The following is a 21,606-nucleotide window of genomic DNA, read 5'->3' as shown; positions in this document are numbered from 1 at the left end:
AAGGATCTTCACAGAACTATGCTCCTGTCCATTTAATTCTAGTCCACATGTCAGTTGAGGAACAGTGAAAGTCCAATTTTAGGTGTTACTATTGAGCTGGGAATTAATCCAGCAGTGTAAGGTGTTCCATTTGAACAGATACAATAAAAATGTGGTTACTTCTCCTGCCATTGTTAACTTTAACCATTAGAAAGTCAAAGTCTGATCTTGAGAGCTACAGTTTTAATACACTTTGAAGAGAGTGTCATTAAGCTTTACAATACTTAAATCAAGAATATGGATCCAGTGTCAAAACCAGAGTAACTGTTTGTACATTGCATACAGGAAAAGATAAGACATCAATCAAAACCTGCCTCAGAGACGTGTTTTGTTTGTAACACAAATTAGAATGTTTACTCTTAAGTGCCTGAATTTGCAGCATGGAACAGAGGGCTAAGAAAGAGGACAGAATTCACCTACTTTCTTTATTAGCTAAATGAGACTCATCTAAATAACTTTCCTCTAAACAAGAAAGATCTCCCAACAGACAAGACAAGATCTCCCAACAGACAGACAAGTCTTTCCCGCTTAAGGCTTGTACTGTTCATTGAAGGTAATTCAGTATATAGAGAAAATTTAATTTTTTGCTGTCTCAGATGCTGTGGTAAATTGTCTAAGCATAATTGAAAGGTAGATATTTAAGATCAGGGTTTTTTGGTTTTTTTTTTTAAGGAGTTGAGTATATTTTAAAGGAGTTATAAAGATGATTGGTGCCAGAGGCTAAGACAATAATAAATATATTCATTGTTCAAGTCCAAGAAAACAAATTTTAGTTTAAACTGTACCATGTTTAAGGAACTTACTTCTGAACTTTGTGTTTTGAATATGCTGATCTGTGTTTTGACCTGATACTTTTGCCAAAAATCCAATAACATTCTGGAGTGATTCATTTTGATGAATTGGATAGGATTTTGGAAGGTGTCCTTTTGATGTCTCTGTCATTACTGCCATCTCAGTGGGGTATATTCCTGTCATATTCTAGACAGGAGGAGGTTTATCTTTGCCTTCTCCTCAGTCTGTCAGAGCTATATTTAGACTCTGACTCACCTGGAGACCCAAAAAGGAATGGGACAAAGCATCAATGTATGTTTTTTCTTGGCAAAACGAACACAGTAGAAAATGAACACAGAATACTCTACAAATATTAGTGGGTTTTCAGTGGTGTGGGATTTTTTTCCAGACATGCAGTGGCAAAGGAATACCATGTCTTGTCTAGACTTCTTGACTGATCTCCTCCATATTTCATAAGAAGATTTAACTGCAGAAAAAGGAAATAGCTAATTTCCCAAACTGGATGCATAGTCAAATACATAGAAGACTAAAATTAGTAAGAAGAGTGGCAAAGCTGATAAATCATTGATCTACCAGCTTAAAAAATGAATGGTTGAAGAGGATGGATGTCAAGGAAAATTAAAAGATGGTGACAAGCTTCCTGTCCTGAAGAGACAGGGCAGCTCAGCTTGACATGTTGCATTGACCACGGAAACTGTGGGGGTGGTAGATAACACCCATCAAACTCAGGACTGCTTAGATAAGCTCAGTCAGCTAATGGTGTGCCAAGAGGTTGACAAATCACTGCACAAAACAACCTCTCTCCTCCAAGGAGGTGGATGAAGCCAAGGAATGGCTCCCTCACAGGAGCTCTGGAGGACAAGCAACGTAAACTGCCCCAAAAGCAAGAGAAACCTGTTGGGCTGAAAGATCACCACCAGCTTCCTCCTAACCACCTCCTTCCACCACTCCTATGGTGTGGTGTGGTATTTATACACTGTGTATGGGAGCACAGGTTCATCCCTTATGGGAACAGCATACAGCTCTATGGGAAAAGACACTTTCTGTGTACATGTGTATTTAGGGTGTATATATCATAGGGGAGAAATGACATACAAGAACTATGCCTTATATTAGCATTTTTTCTCAAAGTGATGACTCATTTTACATCAAAATGTTCCCACTCAGCCTTCCCCATGCATGTAGCTGCATATCTGATAGTATCAGGAATGCTTTGGCCTCTTTGCACAGCTGGGAATTATGCACATAGACTTACCCATGTAAAAGTAACAAAGAATAAGCGTCCCCGGGGCTGGAACAGGTAGATTCCTAATAGCACTTATGCTTTCAAGAAGGAATGATAATCTTAAATTAGTTGCTTGAAGTATTGGAGTTTTCAGCACCAAAAGCTGTTATTAGTGTAACCCCATTTACAGGATGCATAAAAAAAGCAAGGGCATCACAATATTCCAACCACGCACCCCAAAATGAAACAGATTTACTGGAGACTGGACTTTTATGTGGAGAAGGGTTTTTATTTTTTTGTTCCTTTGGATAACTTGTTTGTGTTTGTAGCTGACATCTTTCAAAGACTGGAAGGCATGATGGATTGCAGTAAGAGTTCATTGTATCACAGTCTCATATTTGAAGAAGCAGAAGACATTTGAAGACGTGAAGCTCCATGCAATTAGCATATAGACACTGGACTTATGGAACATGTATGCATGTGTGCAAATCCATTTCAGACAGATATGGTTAGGTTGTTACTCAGATAAGAGCATCTTGCAGCACTTTGGGTGAAAGTAGAGAATTGAATTTTCAGAAGCAGAGAAATCAAGTTTCAAGGTTGCAGCAGAAGTTAATTTAGTCTGACCTTTTGCATAATAAGAGTTTATACATATTTATTCTTTATGCTTTTATCCTGTGAGGGGAAGGCCTGACTCATCTGCATTTAAAGCATTCTAACTGTTTAACACTGATTAAACTGTTCTCATAAGCATTTCTATTCAGTGCATGGATTTCTCTTGGGGAAGTGCATTTGTATTATACAGTCTTCCTAAAATAGAAAAGAAACAGCAACAGCAGTGGTCACATTAGGCTTCCTCTCTATCTGTGCCCAAAGTAAAGACTAATTCATAGGGGGCTGGAAGATTCCAGTTATGGATACAGGAGAACAGCTCCAGCTCTCTGGATTAGAGCCTCAGATAGGGAGAGGATGTGATGAGTGCCAGCAGCCAGAGCCCTCCTGAACACGAAAAAGGCACCAGTCTGCAGCAGAGCTACCGTCCAGTGAAGTCTGCCAGTTCCTGGTGCCTCTTAAACCCAGTTCAGGGTTGAGAAACTGGATGGGGCCCAACAAAAGATCACCAAGATGGTGAGAGGTCTAAGCACACAGCTTCTGAGGACAGTGTTAGGCTTGTCTAGCCTGGCACAAAACACACCAAGTGACAAAGATTTGTCTGAAACCATGGAAAAGGAAGTTGCAGCTGTACCAGAGGCAAGAACAATCCCATGGAATAAAAAGGTGGGATAAAAAAGGTAAGAGAAAGAAGCTGCAGCTCAGAAATTTTAAATTGGATTTTTAAAAAAATTTTTGTTGTTGTTTGCTTGGTTGTTTTCCCTAGGAATTACATGCAGCAGTTGAGAAGGTATTCCAGAGTAGCTATAGTATATCCATTACCAGTTGTTTTCAATATCCAGCAAGACAAATATATGGCTGACCTTACCATGAGACTCATGATAATCCTGCTTTGAACAGGAATTATACGGTGATATTTCCAGCTATTCCTTCTGAAACAAAATATTCTGTCATCTGTGACACACCTGGACAGGTGCATGGCAGTCTTCAGAAAGGGCTGAGAAAATTGACTGGAATGAATGTGTGAGCACTGTGTCCCACTCCTGGATAAGTGGAATGGCAGTGCTGGATGTATTTGTGAATCCCTTTCTGCACAGACTTCACAGTATAGGGAGGAGATGCAGTCAGGTCATGGAAAGGTGACCAAGCAAATATGGGAATGTCTGGACAAAGCACAAGAGTAGTTTAGGGCCATTTAGGCATCTCAAAGGAATAGCAAATTAAGGGAACCATGAACAGAGCCGGGGCACAATCTTGCTGTGGTTATGTTTGACAATAAAGGCAAAACCAAACCAGAGGAGGGTGAACTGCAGCTAAACAAGTCCCCCACTCTGAATTTCATTACAGCAAAAATTAATGGTCTAATTTTTAATTCAGTGATTATTTGTCCTGAGACTGTGGTACTATAGCCATAAAGCAATGGCATTAAAGAAGATGAACACTGACTCCAACAAACCTGTATTTATACTGGTTTGTAACTTGAAAACAATTCAATGATTCAATAAACCCTGAAAATTTGGGAGAGGAGGTAAATTTAGCTAGAAATTGTCAGTTAGATAACATTAGCTATCAAAACTGCTGAGCATATGTATTGAAATGAAGAAAAGCGTTCCATAAGAGTTTTCTATGGACATGACCTTTAGCATCTAAATAATCAGTTGGAGTGAAATACGTTAGGCTGTTTTGATGATAATTTATAAATGGAAATTTAAGTCCACAAAGAAAATAATCATTCAGCGAGGCTGACACATATTGGCATGCTGAGACTGCCTCAGAAATTCTCCATGACTATTCATTATATATTAAATTTCATGGGATATTTGCATAAGCCTTCACAAGAGTCTCACCCTGTTATTAGAAGTTCTCATCTTTCTCCTTCATCACCACTCAGCTACTTTAAATGCAGAGGTAGAAAGCAAGAGAACTTATTTTTTTAAAAAACATGTGAAAGCACCAAAGAAAACTACAAATTCTAATGAAAACTTTTGCTTGAATTCCCAGTTTTCACAGTGTCTTGTGATAGCTTTCTCTCTCAAGTGTGGCTCCTTTCTGGCAAGGGAACAGTGAAGAGGATTGGTCAGGGGATATTTACGAAATGTTTTGAAGTAAAATGGAGCTCAGAAATTGTGTAGGTAATTCCAAAGCTTGGTGCTGAGGTTTCAAGTCTTTTGGAAAATAATCCTTTAAAGCTAAAAAATTTTGACTTCCTCTATTGTCAGTGGACAGACCTGATTTTTAAAATAAATTTTGAATTTCATTAAAGAGAAAACAAGCATTCATTGGAGGCTGGAAAAAGACCCATTTCCTGCCAGAATTTAAAGAAGCCTTATTCACATATTCAGTGTTTACTTTTGGTCAAGGTGTTCAGTCAAAACTTGCACCCAAGTATGAAAAACTGAAGATGTCATCCAGCCCACAAATGTTGAGCCTCTAGTTTCTGTCTTAGACACCCAAAAAGTGAGTTTTATTATAAGTTCCCTGGACAAGGAACAGAGATAAATAACCCTGAATGTCACCAAAGCAGAAAACATATTACTCCTGCAGACTACTTAAATTCCAAACATTGTGACAGAAACAAAGATGTTAACTGTGCACTTACTTTGCTAATTTTTATGAAGATAATTCTTGCTGTATATTTCTTTCCATGTAAATACAAATCTGAAAATAAGTCCATGCTGATTACTGTAATTGATGAAGTCCAAAAACTTAGATATTGTTTATATTGCAACGACAATGCAGATTTCTTTGTAATACAATCTACACAACTGAGTGGATTTATAGCATTGAGAGGCAACATCCAGTTAAAAAGAATAAAAGAAGAAAAAGTGACGGAGGCTGTTCTGATAACCTTTAAAATGGAAGCTCAGCTAGACTGCTACTGCCAATATTTCCCACAATGTTCTGCCAGTAGAGGGAAGGTAAAATCTGTGTCTTATCATTTGACAGGAATGACACTTCCCAGATCTTTCTGAGGTTCCACAGGAGTTTTCCTCTTTACCCCACAAGATGTAAGTTATATGGACCTGATCCAAGTCTATGAACAATCCCACTACAACTCTGAAATCAGACTGAGCCATCAAAGAATTCTACATGAACGGGAACACTGATACCTTTAGGTATCTATCCATCAGTCAGAGCACTGGCACTGCTAGGAGTACAGAATGTCAAAGTGGACATATGGAAAGGCTCACCAGCTCCTGCAGCAATGCAGAGACCTTTTCCCATGTCCATTCTCTGACAATCATGCAAAAAGAAGGCTGGGAATGCTCTCCAATGCACAAGGCAAGGCAAAAACCTCTCATCTGACCATAAGAACAGCTATACTGGTTTGTTGTCAGATTCAGGACTGTAAAAGTTGGTGTGTCAGACCTGGAAAGAAGCAAACTTCTTTGTACAGACTATGTACACACACACAGCAGGCATGTATATAGGTGTAAAGTCACTTCTTTCTAAATGTTTTTCAAAATTTTTTAGTTTGCAGACTCCTGAATTTTTTCTACAAGTGGACCAGACCCTCATACAGCACACTGGAGGTTCCTTATGGTTAGAGATTGCTTTTCTTTCCTGTTTTTCCATATAGATGTACTAGTCTTGCCTCAAAAGTGCTACACTATATAACAGCTCAACCTTTATGTCCTATTATATTTAAAATTCTCTAGACAATTTACTGAGGAAGAAGTAAGTTGTGATATGCCAGTGCAGCTGGCACTAGACTGCTGAGGCCAAAAAGTGAGAAAGAATTCCAGAACAAAAAGTGGAAAACACAGATTTCCTGACAGAATTCATTTGCTAACTGGGTAAAACCAACTGTAACATTTAACAGTCAATCTGTAAGAAAAAAAAAAAGAAAAAAAAAAAAAAAAAAAAAAAAAAAAAAAAAAAAAAAAAAAAGGAGTGTGACAAAATAGTATCTACCTATTTAATTCAAGTACTGAGGTATTGTTTAGGAAATTTGTCAACATTTAATCACACCATGGAATTTTCATCTCACCCTTTGGTGAGATTATAGATCTCCTTTCTCCTTCCTATTTTAAAAACATGCATTAGTTATCAAGCCAGACTTCTTCCTTTACCAGCATTTGCCAGCCTGATAAAACTCTTTTCTTGAACTAATTTTGCATAAGTTTTTCACTTTTTTCTTTTGAGAAAAAATTAATTTTACTTTTTGCAACTACAAATATTTCCCTGTGGCTGTGATGATTTTTGTTTTCATTTTGTATTCTTTTATTTCACAATTCTCCACCATCCTGATCTTAGTTTACAGATGGGAGTCTTGAAACCTACACACAACTTTTTAGTTCTTTACGGTCATTGCTAGAAGATATAGAGACTTGTTCATTTGTATTTTTAAACAAATTGTATTTGCATTAAAAAAATTGCCTGCCTCCTAAACAAAAATAATTGTGAAGAATTATTCACTTTCTCTTTTTTCAAAAACTCCCGTGACACTGAAAATTTATCAAAATGTTATGAAACTGTGCAGAAAGTTATTGAAATTTGTCACTTTAAATCTGATAACTTTGTGATAAAAATCGTAATGTAAATTTGATGAAAAAAACCCTAAAAGTTGGGAAATATGTTCTTTTCCAAACTCTTAAAAACAACCTAGATATAATTGCATGAATAAAGTTTTAAACAGTTCAACCAGCTGTAACCATATAATTATTAGGACTGTATCTAGCACTGCAAATGGGCATTAACAAAGCATTTATGGAGTATTGCAGAGGATCTTACGACATCCTTATATTTTTTAAGCTTCTACAATCCTTACCATTCTATATCTCCAGCCTTTTTTCCAAATGCTTTGGGTTTTCAAGGGTATAACTGGCTAGATTTTGAACTCCATAACAGCGTAATAAATTAAAAAAAAATTGTTGGGAAAAAATTGACTTAGATACAAATGTAAATGTAAAAAATGTACCTTTAAGTTTATAACAAACACAGTCAGTTATGATCCTCTATAAATGTAAACAGAAGAAATGTTAACAGATGCCACTGATATTTTACAAGTAATCCAATATAGTCCTCTTGGTTTGGCAGCTTCTAACTCGAATGAAATTCTTCCCAAACTAAAGTTGGGGTTCCTTTTTAAAGACAAATATCAATATTTGATCATTCTATGTAAAATATTTTTCTCCTTTCTGTTATTTGAATGTACAATTTATATGTTACAAATTATTACCAGTAATGGAACCATCCAAATATTTTTTTCCAACAAACAGAAAGACTGAAATTTTCATAAATGGTTTTCAGACTTCTCAGTTCATCACAAAGAAGGTTTTAACCTGAGTTCACATACTCTTGTTTCCTTGTGTGTTAACTACCCCAAAAGTGCTACAAATGTAGAGTTTTGTTAATACATAAATAATCAGTAAATCAAGGAGAGACAAGTTCCCGGTTTAATATTCAGGAGAAATGAGAATTATAGTGGTCCAATCACATTTAGAGAATTAACCTTCTTATTCTGATTCTGTACTTCAGAAGTGGCTCTTGTCTTTATGTGGACAAAAAATATAGAAACTGAAGAGAAATATTTATTTCTTCCAAAAGCACCAATACTTGGAAGCTTGAATGCCTTAAAGCCATAGCACTTTATTCTCTGAAAGAGAAATGGAAATGGAAAGTTTGAAAGTCCCACCTGATCTCATTTCTAACATTGCACTCCTTTGGCTAAGGGAGTCTCCTCCTCTCAATGGAAAGGTGGCCTCTGTTACCCCATACTTCAGGCACTATTTGAAGTAGTTGAGTCCTGCCACAAGGAAAAACTTCTCCAGGAAAAGTTCAGAGTCCAGCACGGCGATGTGGGCAGCCCGGCCTATCAAGGTGTTGGCGGTGTTAGGCAGAGCATGGAACACGTTGTGTCTGATCAAAGTGCAGTCCTTGGCCCCAATCAAGGGCTGGAGCAGGTTGTTGATCATTTCAGCGTAAACAGGACCTGAAAAAGAGTGGAGATATCACACTTACACATCAAAGCTCCAGATCCTCTCTTTTCTTCTAGTACCACTTAATTACAATGGTAGTGAGAAGGAAAATGGAAGCAAGACCAAAGTGATTGTGAGAGGCAGCAGTCCAGTTCAAAGATTTGCCAGGTGCCAGAGTGGTGCTCATCTCATGGAGGCACTGGGCATGAGGAGAGATCTGCTGAAGCTGCTTAGCAGCCTCAGCCTTTCCTCTGTCAGTGAAGAAAATGTTCCTGTGGCAGTGGGCTGGACTCACACTGCCTGTGAATTCAAATGGGAGAGGGTCTGGCAGGACCCAAGTCCATTTGGATTTTTCTGGGGATTCTGATGCAGGAAAGACATCATGTAGAGATAGCTGAAGTGTTTATAGGGGCAGAAACAATGGCTCAGGGAACATTTACAGATAAATGATCTGATGTATTGATAAATGTACTCATTAGGCTCCTGCTAGATCGAACATGTCCCTGAGGAACAACCACTGTAGGTGAGTTGAAGTATTTCCCCTTAATTCATGTCTGAGGTAGGATAGAAAGAGCTGTCATTTAAGGAAGAGGTGTGAAGGCAACAATGCTGATTATTTGGCCTGTGTGTGTCTTTCTGCTTCCAAACAGTACCTCCATGTCTAGGTAATCACATATGTGAAACGGGGATGAAATTGCATTGAACATTATCCCTGGATGTGGTATCAAACTGAAGCCATGAAACATTTCATAAATGAGGAAGTCTGCTAATAACAAAAGCAATGCACACAGCCTGAGCTCACAGCAGGGCCTCTGGTGGTGTGAGTCCTGATGTGTTTTACAGATTTTATGACAAAACAATATGATTTTAGATCTGTCCCTTAAATTATCTTGCAATCATTCAAACACTATTGAAAACAAAGGGAAAACCCCCTTACTTTGGATGTGTTGAGAAAGATTTCATTATGTGTAAAAAAGGGGATACAATACAAGTAAATCAGTAGATTACAGAAAAACATTGTCAAGAGCTAGTTCTATTATCACTTTAAAAAAATAAAATTAGAGAGAAGGGGAGGAAGCAGTAAGAAACCTTTGATTATGGCCTGATTGAAATTTGTTTTCATCAGGCAAAGAGCTTCTTGAAAAGCTTCTTTTATTGATTTCAGTAATTTCCTGTGGGAAGCGAACACTTTCTTCCTTATCAAATAAACATTTGAGTTTTCATCACGTTGATGAAAAACATTTCTAGTGTAATGACCTCAGTTGCACAGAAATGCAATTCTTCAACAGCCTTGGGAATATATAAAAGATCTTAAACATACCTGTGTGTCTGTCCTTAAGTGCATTTTTGCACATTTCTATTCTTGCTGAATGAAAAGGTACATATCTGTCTTGGGGTGAGGCCACTAACACAACATTTTTAAAATACTGAAGACCTGTGGCAAACATATTAAAAACATTAATCAGAATTAACCACAGTGATGAAAATGAATACATTGTCAGCATGATTATTTCATGTTCAAAGACTTTTGAAAATCTACAGTGCAAAATGGATTATAATTATTAAAACATGCAACAATGTTAGAAGGATTCATAACAACTTAAACACATTTCTGTTGCTTCTGTGAACTATTTGTTACTTATCAACACTCACACAGGTTAATTGTATGTCAACAAGGAAAAGTCAGAACTGTCTGTAAAAACCCCCATTTTTATTAAAAACTCATTCTTGCAAATATTTAAACCTCTAAACAAGATCAAGTTTTAAAATAACACAACAAATTAGTAACATTCTCAAACAAAACAGAGAGAGGGATAAGAAAAAGAATTGCTATAATGTCATACTGTTACAGTGGTGTTGAGTGACTCTTAAGGTCCATGCAGTCCCTTCATGCAGCAGTCACTGGACAAATCCACACTGTTGGTACCTCAGCAAAACCCCCAAAATCCTAAACCTCCCTCTTCCCTGAGCTAATGGGACCACTGATGGGCTCCTGCTTTCTGACCTGTCTATGGTCTCTGGAGTGCTCCATCACCCACATTTAACAGAAAGGTAAGAAAATGGACACTGATGACGCAACCTTAATATTCAGAGAATATCCTGAGCACACAAGAGCTGTGGGTTTGTCCTTCATCTTTCCCTCCCTTTTATGGGAAAGTGGTCCAGAACCAGAGCCAGGCTGGATGGGGCTTTTAGCTACCTGATATAGGGGAAGGTGTCGCTGCCCATTGCAGGGGGATTGAAACCTGATGATCTCGAATGCCCATCCAAATCTCTGTGATTCCACAGCTATGATTTCTAGACTTTCATAGAAAATCTGACCATCACCACCACAATGAAAAGTCCTGTTGGCTGCCTTTCCAAAACCTGACTTAAGGTGTTTATCATTTTCTTCTTGTGCAGTCAAACCAACTGAGTTTGCAACTTCTTTCTGAAGTAAAAGGTAGGAGAAGCCCCAGTGTGTAAAAGATAGGAGAAGACTCTAAAACCTTATGTGAAGAGGTTTAGTAGGGAAGAGTATTTTCTTCTGAGTTTTATTTTGGTTTTTATTTTCACAACAAGCACGAGGAACATTTGTGAAAGAGATTGAAATGTAGAAGGGACTTCTGCTTTAATAAAATAGTCAGAAATTGCTGGAGGCTTAAAGAGTCATCTGGCAATGCAGGCACAACATTGCTTCTGGCATTTCTCCCTCTGTAGGTTCTTTTGGGAGCAGGGTGCCAGAGTAGGGACATCTCTCTATTGAATCAGTTTGTCAAATCATACCTTCACTATGGGCATAGCTACATCTTCAGATATTTTCCCTGAGCATACCCAGATGATTCTGACTTCACAGACAACTCTCTCTACATTTAAATTTCTGCTTTCTCCATTTTCAAAGATGACACCTGTATTTGTAGCCTCTTATATCTTCAGTCTACCAAGGTAACGAGCAGCAAATCACTTTGACTTGCTACACATGTTTGGGAATTCATTGCTTAGAAAGTTAAAATATGAGCTTTTTGTGTAAACCCAAATTTATTTTAACTTGACAGTAGTAAAGCAATCATCAGCTGTATTCCTTGGAAATAGGAACTAGGGAATCAAAGGGAAAATTCAAAGAACACAAATTTACATCAAATTCCTGTCATTGATTGAGTTATGTAGTATATCTGTAAGATTTAGATGTTCTATTCATATTAACATGATTGTTGTTTCCTATTAGTAGATTACAAAAGTATGGAAAAAGAATAAAACAACAAGTAGTAACCTTGTGACTACAAACTTAGCACCAGTTTGCTTACATACAATATTAAAAATAACTCCTAAAAGAAAACACATGCTTCAACAGAAGGATCATGCTTGCTTTCTTTTCTTAAGAAAAGCCTGATTTATTTCATTTATTCATAACAGACTAAAGAACAGGAAAAAAGATTCTCTATTCAGACATCATTTTTCTAGTGTGAGGCCATACATCTCTCTCTGTAGTACAGAAGTGTCAGAAAAGACATGAATAAAATTTTCTCTTCATCTCACAGAGTCATATTTCCTAGAGACAAGAGACGTTAAACTTAGAAAAAAAAATAAAAAAAGGAAAAATGGTTTTCATCTCATAGCATAAATTAAGCAATGATGGCCTGTCAAGAATGATGTTTCTTGCTCTCAAAATATAAACTTAGGTGCATGTTTACTGAAGCAAGAAGGTCTTATTTAATGCTAATAGTTTGGCAAAGACATTATCTGATAACTTTCACAGAAAAAATGCACAGGTGAAATTGATACTAGATTTTAGACAGGACAGCCCTTCTAAAAAGCGTGTTTAAAGAAAGATCATTAGCAAAATGCAGATTTCCTTTACTCCCTGGAGAACAGGCCAATCCAGCACAAGCCAGTGGAACAGCCCTTGGTGTTTTCAAAGGCACATCCAGCCCTACTCACCCGTTTTTTGGCTGAGCTGATAGAGGAAACACTTGCGCAGATCTGCGTTGTCCCTGAAGGTCAGCTGCAAAAGAGACCCTGACTTTTTCAACTTCTGCATTAGCCATAGACCTGGAATGGAAATTGGTGCATGTTTTTATCCTTTATAAATCATCAGGAAGGGGAGTTAAAGACATGCCTGCAGCAAGGAAAGCACTGTAATTTAGTAGAACCCTTGTTTGTTCTTGTACTCCTAACCAATAGGGAGAAAGGTCTAAGGGTCTCACAGCACAGAAGAAACAGTTTTAAACTAAAAGAAGGTAGATTTAGGTTACATATAAGGAAGAAATTCTTTACAATGAGGACGGTAAGACACTGGAAGAGGCTGCCCAGAGAGGTGGTAGATGTCTCATCTCTGAAAATAATCAAGCTCAGGTTGGACAAGGCTTGGAGCAAACTGCTGATTGAACTGCTGTTCATGGCAGGGGTGGAACCAGCTAACCATTGAGGTCCCTTCCAACCCAAACTATTCTATGATTCTGTAGTTGTCTCATGGTAGTAGGAAAACACTCAGGAATATTGAAATATGGGACATTCCAATTCCTTAACAATGGCTCTTTTTCAGCCATGGAGATGCCTCTCTTTATTTGCAGCAGAGGAGAAGTGGAAGACTAAGTGGAAACAGGTTCATGTCTCCCTGCTACACACCCCTGAGCTTTCCTGGGACCAATATGATGGACCTTGTAGATATTGAAATTGCAAATTTTTTTCTATGGGTTTGAAGCCTTCAGCAAATATTTTCCACAACTTCAAGGTACAAGTCATACTGCAATACATTCCTATCTCCACTTGTTGCCCTCTCGTGCACTCTGCTGTGGATCACAGCCAGTCAAAGCTTTCCCATCAACTCTTACCTGTACTAACCAAAGTGCTGTTGTTGTAAAGGGTTCCCAGGTGAGGCCCAGAGAGGGACAGGAAGGTGTGTAACTTGTTGAGGTAATAGCGAAACCTGGGGCGAGTCAGTACAGATCGAATGATGACGTTACCAAGGGAATGTCCAATAAAACTGTTGGGAAAGTCAGAATTACATTAATACAAAACCCATCTGTTTTATTTAAAATAAGCATAAGGATGGCACAAATGGCTCTGGGGGGAAGACTCTGTCAGGGCTTTCAATAAGATCCTTTAGTTATCATTTAATGGTTTTTTCAGCTTACAAGATTCTCTTTCATAAGAATCTTTCTCTTTCATTCTCAGCTACAAGAATGTAAAAAATCAGTCTCACTGATTCAATGGCTTTCGACACAGGGCATTTTAGGAAAAGCTAATTTCACTGGATGTTGCTCATGTGACTCAAACAGTTACACACTATGTGCTATCATAAAGCTTACCTTATTCGGGATATGGAGAGGTTGTACAACTGGATATGCTGAATAATTTCATCCAGTAATCGGTCAGTCATTGTATCAAAATCAGCAAAAGTATCAGTCTGTTGAAAAATTAAATGAGTTAATGAATTAAAATATATTACACTTACTGCAGACTGATGTTGTTTTCAAAGTCAAATGCAAGCAGAAATGTAATATCCAGTGTGAATTTTCTTTATACATGCTCAAGGGGGAAGAAAGGAGATTTTTCTCAGTCTCCAGGTTCTCTTTTAAATTGAAGTTCTCCTTTGAGACAGGTTGCTGAGTGATTCCAGAATCATAAACATGATGCTAAAGCAGCCTGACTTGACAATGGTGAGAACTGCTAATGCTCAGCTGCTCTAGATACCAAGCTCTGCACATGGAAGAAAAGCTTTTGCCATTTAGGATTCAACAGATTACTGCAATAAAATACTTTACAGGATTATACATTGACATGAGGGTTATGCTGATGCTAAGGATGTCATCACAAAATTATTTGGCCATCTTAATCAAATGCTGTGTGTTTGTTATTCAACAGTCATCAGTAAGAAAATGAGTGCTAGAGACAGATGAATAATTTGCTGCTTGCAACAGTACTGCCAGTTGTGAGACAATAAAACAAGCAATATATTTCTAGTCTATACAATTACAGGCAGATTTTATTCAGAACTTAGTAATTTGGCAATCCAACAGGACTCTAAATCAAACTCGTAACTAATGAGATGCCACAAAACAATCATCAAATCTTGGAACAGCTATTCAGAGCAAAGATATGAGTAATTAATGCTTTTGAAACATATCAGTAATTAATGCTTTTGTGACACAACGCATCTTGCTAATTGCAGCTCTTGCACAGGAAAACATGATGATATTCACTTTGCAATACAGACTTAAAATAAATGTTCTCATAAACTACAAACAGTCCAGTAACCTTCTGCCTGTTTGTTTTGTCTTCACGGATAATTAATGATTTCCTCCTAGGCTCATTATCCCAAATCTTTCAGGTTATTTAAAAGTCCAAGAATATCAGCCTGAATGTTAGTCATAAATAAAACATGTCAAGCGTCTATTTCACCTGATTATATCTTCACCCTTTACTATCATTTCAGCCTGATTGGGCTTGCCAAATGCATCACAAATTAATGCCTAAAAAAGTGATTTGAATTTTCTTCTATAAGGCAAACTAGATAGATGATTGATTTCTTGGGTCATTTTCAGTGTGGTTCTCAGAGAAGGGAAAAACAGTGACGTGATGCTTTACAACATTAAAATAACCATCAGGTCACCCAGACTCCACTTCCAGTGCTGTGAGAACTTCCCCACCTTCCCAGACAGTAAAATCTCTAAGTTATTTCCATTATGAACTCTGGATAATGTTAAATACAGATGTTGTAAGATGTTTCATTCTCTGAAAACATTCTCCTCTCTTGGAAGAGGCCTTGATGGAAATGTGACTATTCACCTTGCTTATGTTCAGTGTGCAGGCCTGCTGCTGACAGAGCTGTGCACTGGAAGGTGGCAAGTTCACAGATGTACACCATCCAGCCACTTCAATAAAAGCTTTTGAACAAAGAAGGTTAGAAAGCTTTAACTCAGGTTTCTCAGGTACTCATAAATCAGAATAATGTTTCTGACTGCACAATGGAAATCCTTATCTTGTGCATAAAGTTAGGTCTTTGGTCATAAATATGGCTCCACTGCCAAGCAAAGCACAGGATTCATTTCTGTTTCTCTGCCTAGACCAGCAATCAATTTTTCTGGAAGGCATTTCTTTATCCTTCAAGGAAATAAATCCCACAAACACTGCAACAATGGAGAAACAATGGCTGATACAGCAAAAGGAGCTGACAACACCTGCTGGATATTCCACATCCTCTGGATAATTTAGCATCACTAAACTTGCTGCTTTCTGATGGTGCTGTGTTGCAGAGGCACCAGGCTGACAAGTTTGCAAACTGGCAGGATAAATCCATTTCTTCCACTAAGGTCTAGTCCTATTACTGCTAATGTCATTGTCTTTGACTTTAATGCCAGGAATATTTTCCAATAGGTTCGAACGCCCTATCAAATTAGAGGGGAATAGAACCAGGCCTTTCCACTAACTACAGCATACAACTCCCTGAATTCCCCAGTGCTTTTGTTTCACTCAGCTGGTGAAAAGGCTTTTGCTGAAGGCACTACTTCAGCAATTGAAAGGAAGACAGAAATGAGCTCTGTACTACCTGATTTCTTTCAGACATTAGGAAGTCCAGTTTTCCACCAGGAAGTCCCAGTTCTATAAAAGTCTTTACCAGCCGCAGATCTGCACTGTTACCTAGGAACAAATGGTACTTTATAAGATGCAATTCAACAGAAAAATAACCAATATAGAGTCAATTCAACACAACAACCTCAACACCACGGTCTCTTGCTAAGTGCTGCTAAGAATGTTATCACACCTCAGGATCATGCAATTGAAACAGCAAGAGAACAGGAATTCCACAGCCTGCCCCAGGTGGGCTGGACCTCACCTGCTGCTGTGGGGGACTGTATAAATGGTGGGTAAGAAAGGGCAAAGATCAGGTCCAGAATAAATCTGTCCTCTATTTACTGAACAGCAGAGGTAAGACAAAAAGACAGGAAGGTAAGGTGAGGCCCCCAGGGACCCCTCAATACCTGTGCTGGGCTATGGGGCTGTACCTTCAGATGCAGAGGGGCTCATCTCCTGTACTCACAATTACAGGTGGTGCTGAAATACTATCAGACTCCTAATATTTTGAGAGACACCTCATTCTGTACTAGGAAATTCAAAAGTCTTCTGGAATATTTTGTGGGTGAAGAAGGTACCACCACCTCAGAAGAAGAGCATTCCTGCTACTGAGATACTCAATGGCAAACAGTCCTGGCTCAAGCAGATGTTTGTTTTTCAGAGCCTCTACTTCCTCTTCTTTGTAGTTTCAGCGCTAACATCTGCACCTTTCTAATTGATATCCATAATTTGTCAAGAGAAAGTTCACATTCAACATAACAGTTTCCTGTTTAGAAAGCACATACGGAAAATATCTCAAGACCTGCTCCCTCTGCAGTGAGGAATGATTTTTATTCTCTCACTATATAAAGTCAGCCACTATCTAATCTATAACAGTGTTTTGGGGGCTTAAATAACATTTCCCTCCTGGGGGCATACTGCAAAACAACCAAGCACCTGTGGAAAGACAAGGAGTTACTGCAATGCACTCTTCCTGTACAAGGGAGGACTGATGTGTTTTGGTGCAGACTGCTGTTAAAAACAACAACAAAAACGAAAAACAAAACCAAAAACAGACAGCAGGACCCCAGATATTAGCAACAATACCAACCATACTTAATATTCTCATAGTTCCTTTATTAAAATGGACTGAATAGCATAATAAGGAATCAATGCTTAGCTAAAACAAATATTTAGACTCTCCATTCTTTCATACTTGCTGAACATCTGTCTTTTTTTTTTTTTTTTTTTTGTAATTTACACCCAAATGACTTACAAACAGCAATTCTTCCTGGCCTTACCATCCAATCCATGGACACAGACAACCAGGTGAATTCCATCTTCCAAATTTTCTTCCTCTTCCTCTGGTGGAAAATATGGGATATCAGAAGCTAGTACAGATAAGTCACTGTACAGAAATCCTTCAATCTTCATTTCTTTTTTAAATTTTTCTTTGGCCTGATAAAAACTGGAGAATATATTAATTAATCACAATAGAAATGAGTGGTCAGCAACAAACCTTCAAACTAGAAATGAGGAGGCTTGTCTTTGCAAGAAATTACATTTTCAACTTTCAAGTAGAGACCTGGATGCAATTCCTTATCTATTAGGACTGAGAGAAGTCAGAATGAAGGGAATAAACTTTGTTTCTTTGTAATATCTGTCTACATACAAGGAAGAACTAAAGTGCATTGGCAACTCACACTTACCAGAGGAATGAAAGTAGCAAAAAATTACTTTCTTGTAGGTCATGAATTGAGGTACATGAATTCTGAGGTACAGAATTAGCAATTTTGTCTCTTAACAATATAATTTGCCTTATAGGAACTGAAATACAAAATGTATAATTTTGCTACCATCAGATACAATTATAGTCAGGTAGAAGGTATTCTCCCTCTTTCTCAAGCTAGAGTTAAGGGATGCACCTCATGTGACAGATACTTTGGGGTTTGATTTGGGATTCTTTTGAAACATTTAATACCATTTAGAAGAAGATCTCAATGCTGAAAGAATTAAGATAACATCTTTCCTACTAAAGATCTAAAATTTGACACTCGAATTCACCTGGAAGCATTCTGCTGGCTGAAGATGCCAAACTCTTCAGTGGCTTTTGACTCAGTAAAACTTATCTAGATAATTTAGGAATTAATTATCACAATGTAAGTGTAGAATTAAGTAGAAAACTGGGCCAAACAAGCTTTGGAGATATAACCTTTAAAGCCTGGAGATCTCTTAAGGCAATTTGATATAATCATAGAATGATTAAGATTGGAAAAGACCTCCAAGACAGTCAAGTTTAATGGTGAGCAATTACTTCCATCAGCCCAAGTAATTTTAAGGGACACAAGAATGAAAAAAAATAGCTTTTGGGCCATGAATCTGGAAGCTTTGGATTCATGTGCACGAATACATGCTCAAATGTTCTGTTTCATGAAAAAGAAACAAATTCTGTACTTAGATTTGTCAGGACTAAAGCATGGTGTATAAAACTTCAGGACTCTTTCAAAAGAATAAAAACAAAGTCTTGGGTTGAAAATGAGTGTACATGCAGACAGCCAAAATTTTGGGCAGCTGAATGGGTTGAGCAATTTCAGTGCTACTGTTTTTCATCAGCACAGCTGAGGCACCAAACTATATTGGAAAAATATAAGTCCTAGTGTGCCAATCTGTGAAATGGACCCCTGTGACATCAAGGTCAAGATGTGGAACTGTTGCATTGGGCAATGAAGCAAGAAGCAAAAATAATGCCTCTTCTCCAGCTACCCATGGTTTCAATTCTCCCATTTTTTCAGTTTCAGAAGGTGAAGTAGAGACATATCAGCCAATCTGAATTCCCCATTTCATACTTCAGCTACTGAGTGCAATTATCAAAGCAGAAGAGTAAAACAGTCTGTGGCACTGCCACAGTGATCTGACTGTCTGGGATCGATACTCTGGTATGGGTAGCCTTGATGTCAGGAAGGAGGTTCATCCTTCAGAGATGATTTAGATACCTAAACCTCACTGTTTGTCCTGAGAATTAAGGATCTGATGTCTTTGGCAATCTTGGTCTCTCTGTGTTTTCATCCTTCCTGTCTATTTAAATTACTCATTCTATATGAACCATTTCTCTGTTTGGATTATTTATACTGAAATTCCTCAGACAACTGTCTCAAATGCAAGCTTCTTCTATGCCCAGTGCATTAGAGTCCTGACTGTGCCAGGGTCTTGTGGCATTAGAGCTACATTAATGAAGTAATTGGTCGTTCTTACTTCAGCATCCTTTCGTTGGTGTCTTCGTCCACCTCATCGGAATTGGAACAGACGACTCCGAACGAGCCCAGCGGCTGGCGCGTGATGGGGAACGCCGCCGGCTTTGCTGAGGAGCCCGCCACGGCAGGGGTCTCTTTGAGCACGGAAGAAAAGGGAAGACAGGTGGCTGTGCAAGAGATGGACAGGTTAACCACATCAGCAGCCTTTCTGCTTTCCAGGGCTACTCCCTCTGTCGTGGCCAAAGGAAACCCGGTGCTGTTCGCTACAAGTTTATTCTCTTGGCTGTTGGGCTCCTGAGGACGTTCAGCCTGGTGGGACCCTGCAGCAGGGTCTGCTGAGGCAGGCGAGTCATTGAGCTCAATTTCTTGCAACCCCTGCACTTCTGCATGCACTGCTGGCCTCTCATCAGTGAGAGAGTTGCCACATTCTCCTCGCAGGGAGCCAAATTCAGTGGAGGTTTCTGAAGGAGCTGCAACAGGATAGCAAAAATCTGGTACCACCTTTATGCCTTGTGAAAAACTCTCCTCTCCTGAAAATCTACTATTGGAAGATCCCTGTTGTATTTTTAAACTGTCCGGCTTAAGTTTATCCTTTGGATCCTCAATGCATGTATCAACCTTATCTATATTTTTGTCCAAGTAATTACAAGCCCTTGGTGTTTTTAAGGTGCACTCACCATTGCTCTCCAGTGACAGGCACTCAGAGACATTATCTTGGAGCTGCTTTGGACAAACGGGTGGTCTTGTACTTTCCAAACTACAGCAAGTCTCTGGAAAACCTTTGTCCTCCTCCCCTTGTAACTCAGTGTTACTGCTACTGTGTTTGAGGAGGGGTTTGGGATGTCTTCTGTGTTCTATTTGTCCACTTTCAGTGGTCATTTGACACTCAGAAAAGTCCATGATCATTGTTCCATCTTTATCCTCTGTTTCCATGCAGCTTCTTAAGTTTTGATCTGAATCTCCAGAGGTGGCGTTGCTGTGTTTTGATATATCCACCTCCTCTGTGGGCTCTTCTGGGCTGCTGATCTGAGGAGCAGAGACAGATTTCGTCAGTTTGGTAAGCTCCACTTCCCTCTCCTCTTCCTCAAAGGGCAAAGAGCTGATGGATGTGAGCGACGCTTGGATGCCACTGGGCAGGCTGGTGTTGCTTTCCGTGTGGCCACCCTCCAGGGAATTCCGGTGGATGGCGTGCCTCCGGACCAGGTGGTGCAGGATCTCTCTGTCACTGGGCAGCTCCAGGGCCCGGCTGCGAGCGTCAGACCATGCCACCGAGCTTGGCTCACTCTCAATGCCTGAATCAGATATTATAGAGGAAGATCTCTTTATGACCCCCGACATCAGGGTAAATTCCTCACCCTCCTCACCTCGTTGCTCCTTTGTGACCGATTTCACTTCACAGCTGTGTGAAGGCAAAGCTTTCAAAATGGGGAGATGAGCCTTGGTGTCTGCTCCCTCTGGTTTTCCAAGACTGGTCAATTCATTCAGTGCAAGCTCAGACGAAGTGAAATTAGTTTCAGGGTGACCAAATTCATCTAGTTCATGTATTTCAGTCCTGTCTTCCAAGCCATCAGTTCCACATGCTCCACACTCATACTGAGCACTGACAATTAGCATGGGCTCACTTTTGTGAGAGTCCTTATTGCTGGGTTCCATGTCTCCACAGATAACATCCGCCCCGAGTCTATTATCTTTTAATAAAACTTCCTCGGATGTTTTAAAGTCTTCTGACATGTGTTCTGTATTGCCTGGCTCTGAGTCAGAAATAGTTTCCTCTCTTGAAACAAAAATATTTTCAGGTTTCCTTTGGCCTTCGTTGTTTACTGTACATACCTGAGATGTGGAATGCTGGTTAAAACCCTTAGCAGCAGCTTCAGTACTGCTGTGGGGGCATGAGGGATTCCTGTTTATCCTGTCTGTGTGTATTAGAGGAGTATCTTTCCCAAAGTCTCCTTTCATTACTGTAGTGGCATCATCTGATGCACAGTCTTTGCTGTCCAGTTTTACACCCATTTGAGTACTTGCAGGAACCTCAAAATCTGGGAAAACTTCCAAATTCTGATCTGAAAAAGAAAAGAAAAGAAAAGAAAAGAAAGAAAGAAAGAAAGAAAGAAAGAAAGAAAGAAAGAAAGAAAGAAAGAAAGAAAGAAAGAAAGAAAGAAAGAAAGAAAGAAAGAAAGAAAGAAGTATTACCTCTAAGAACACAACAAATCACCCCAAAGAATTGGGTGACTTT

The 21,606-nt window shown here is 38.8% G+C and overlaps 1 protein-coding gene across 1 annotated transcript in view; it reads right to left on the bottom strand.

The window, feature by feature from the left end:
* Positions 1-8,182: 8,182 nt before the first annotated feature.
* Positions 8,183-21,606, bottom strand: part of FAM135B (family with sequence similarity 135 member B) — a 189,035-nt gene continuing 175,611 nt past the window's right edge. The window contains exons 13-20 of the mRNA XM_063408387.1: positions 19,375-21,433; positions 17,424-17,590; positions 16,118-16,209; positions 13,878-13,975; positions 13,401-13,552; positions 12,508-12,618; positions 9,911-10,024; positions 8,183-8,603 (exon numbers count right to left, since the gene is read on the bottom strand). Coding sequence (XP_063264457.1) covers positions 8,398-8,603; positions 9,911-10,024; positions 12,508-12,618; positions 13,401-13,552; positions 13,878-13,975; positions 16,118-16,209; positions 17,424-17,590; positions 19,375-21,433 — 2,999 coding nt within the window. The 3' untranslated portion in view covers positions 8,183-8,397. The remainder of the gene's footprint in view (positions 8,604-9,910; positions 10,025-12,507; positions 12,619-13,400; positions 13,553-13,877; positions 13,976-16,117; positions 16,210-17,423; positions 17,591-19,374; positions 21,434-21,606) is intronic.

The sequence above is a fragment of the Prinia subflava genome, chromosome 1 (genome assembly GCF_021018805.1).
Source record: "Prinia subflava isolate CZ2003 ecotype Zambia chromosome 1, Cam_Psub_1.2, whole genome shotgun sequence".
Classification (NCBI taxonomy): Eukaryota; Metazoa; Chordata; class Aves; order Passeriformes; family Cisticolidae; genus Prinia; species Prinia subflava.
The sequence above is the reverse complement of the archived record's forward strand: the minus strand, read 5'-3'. Positions and strand labels throughout refer to the sequence as shown.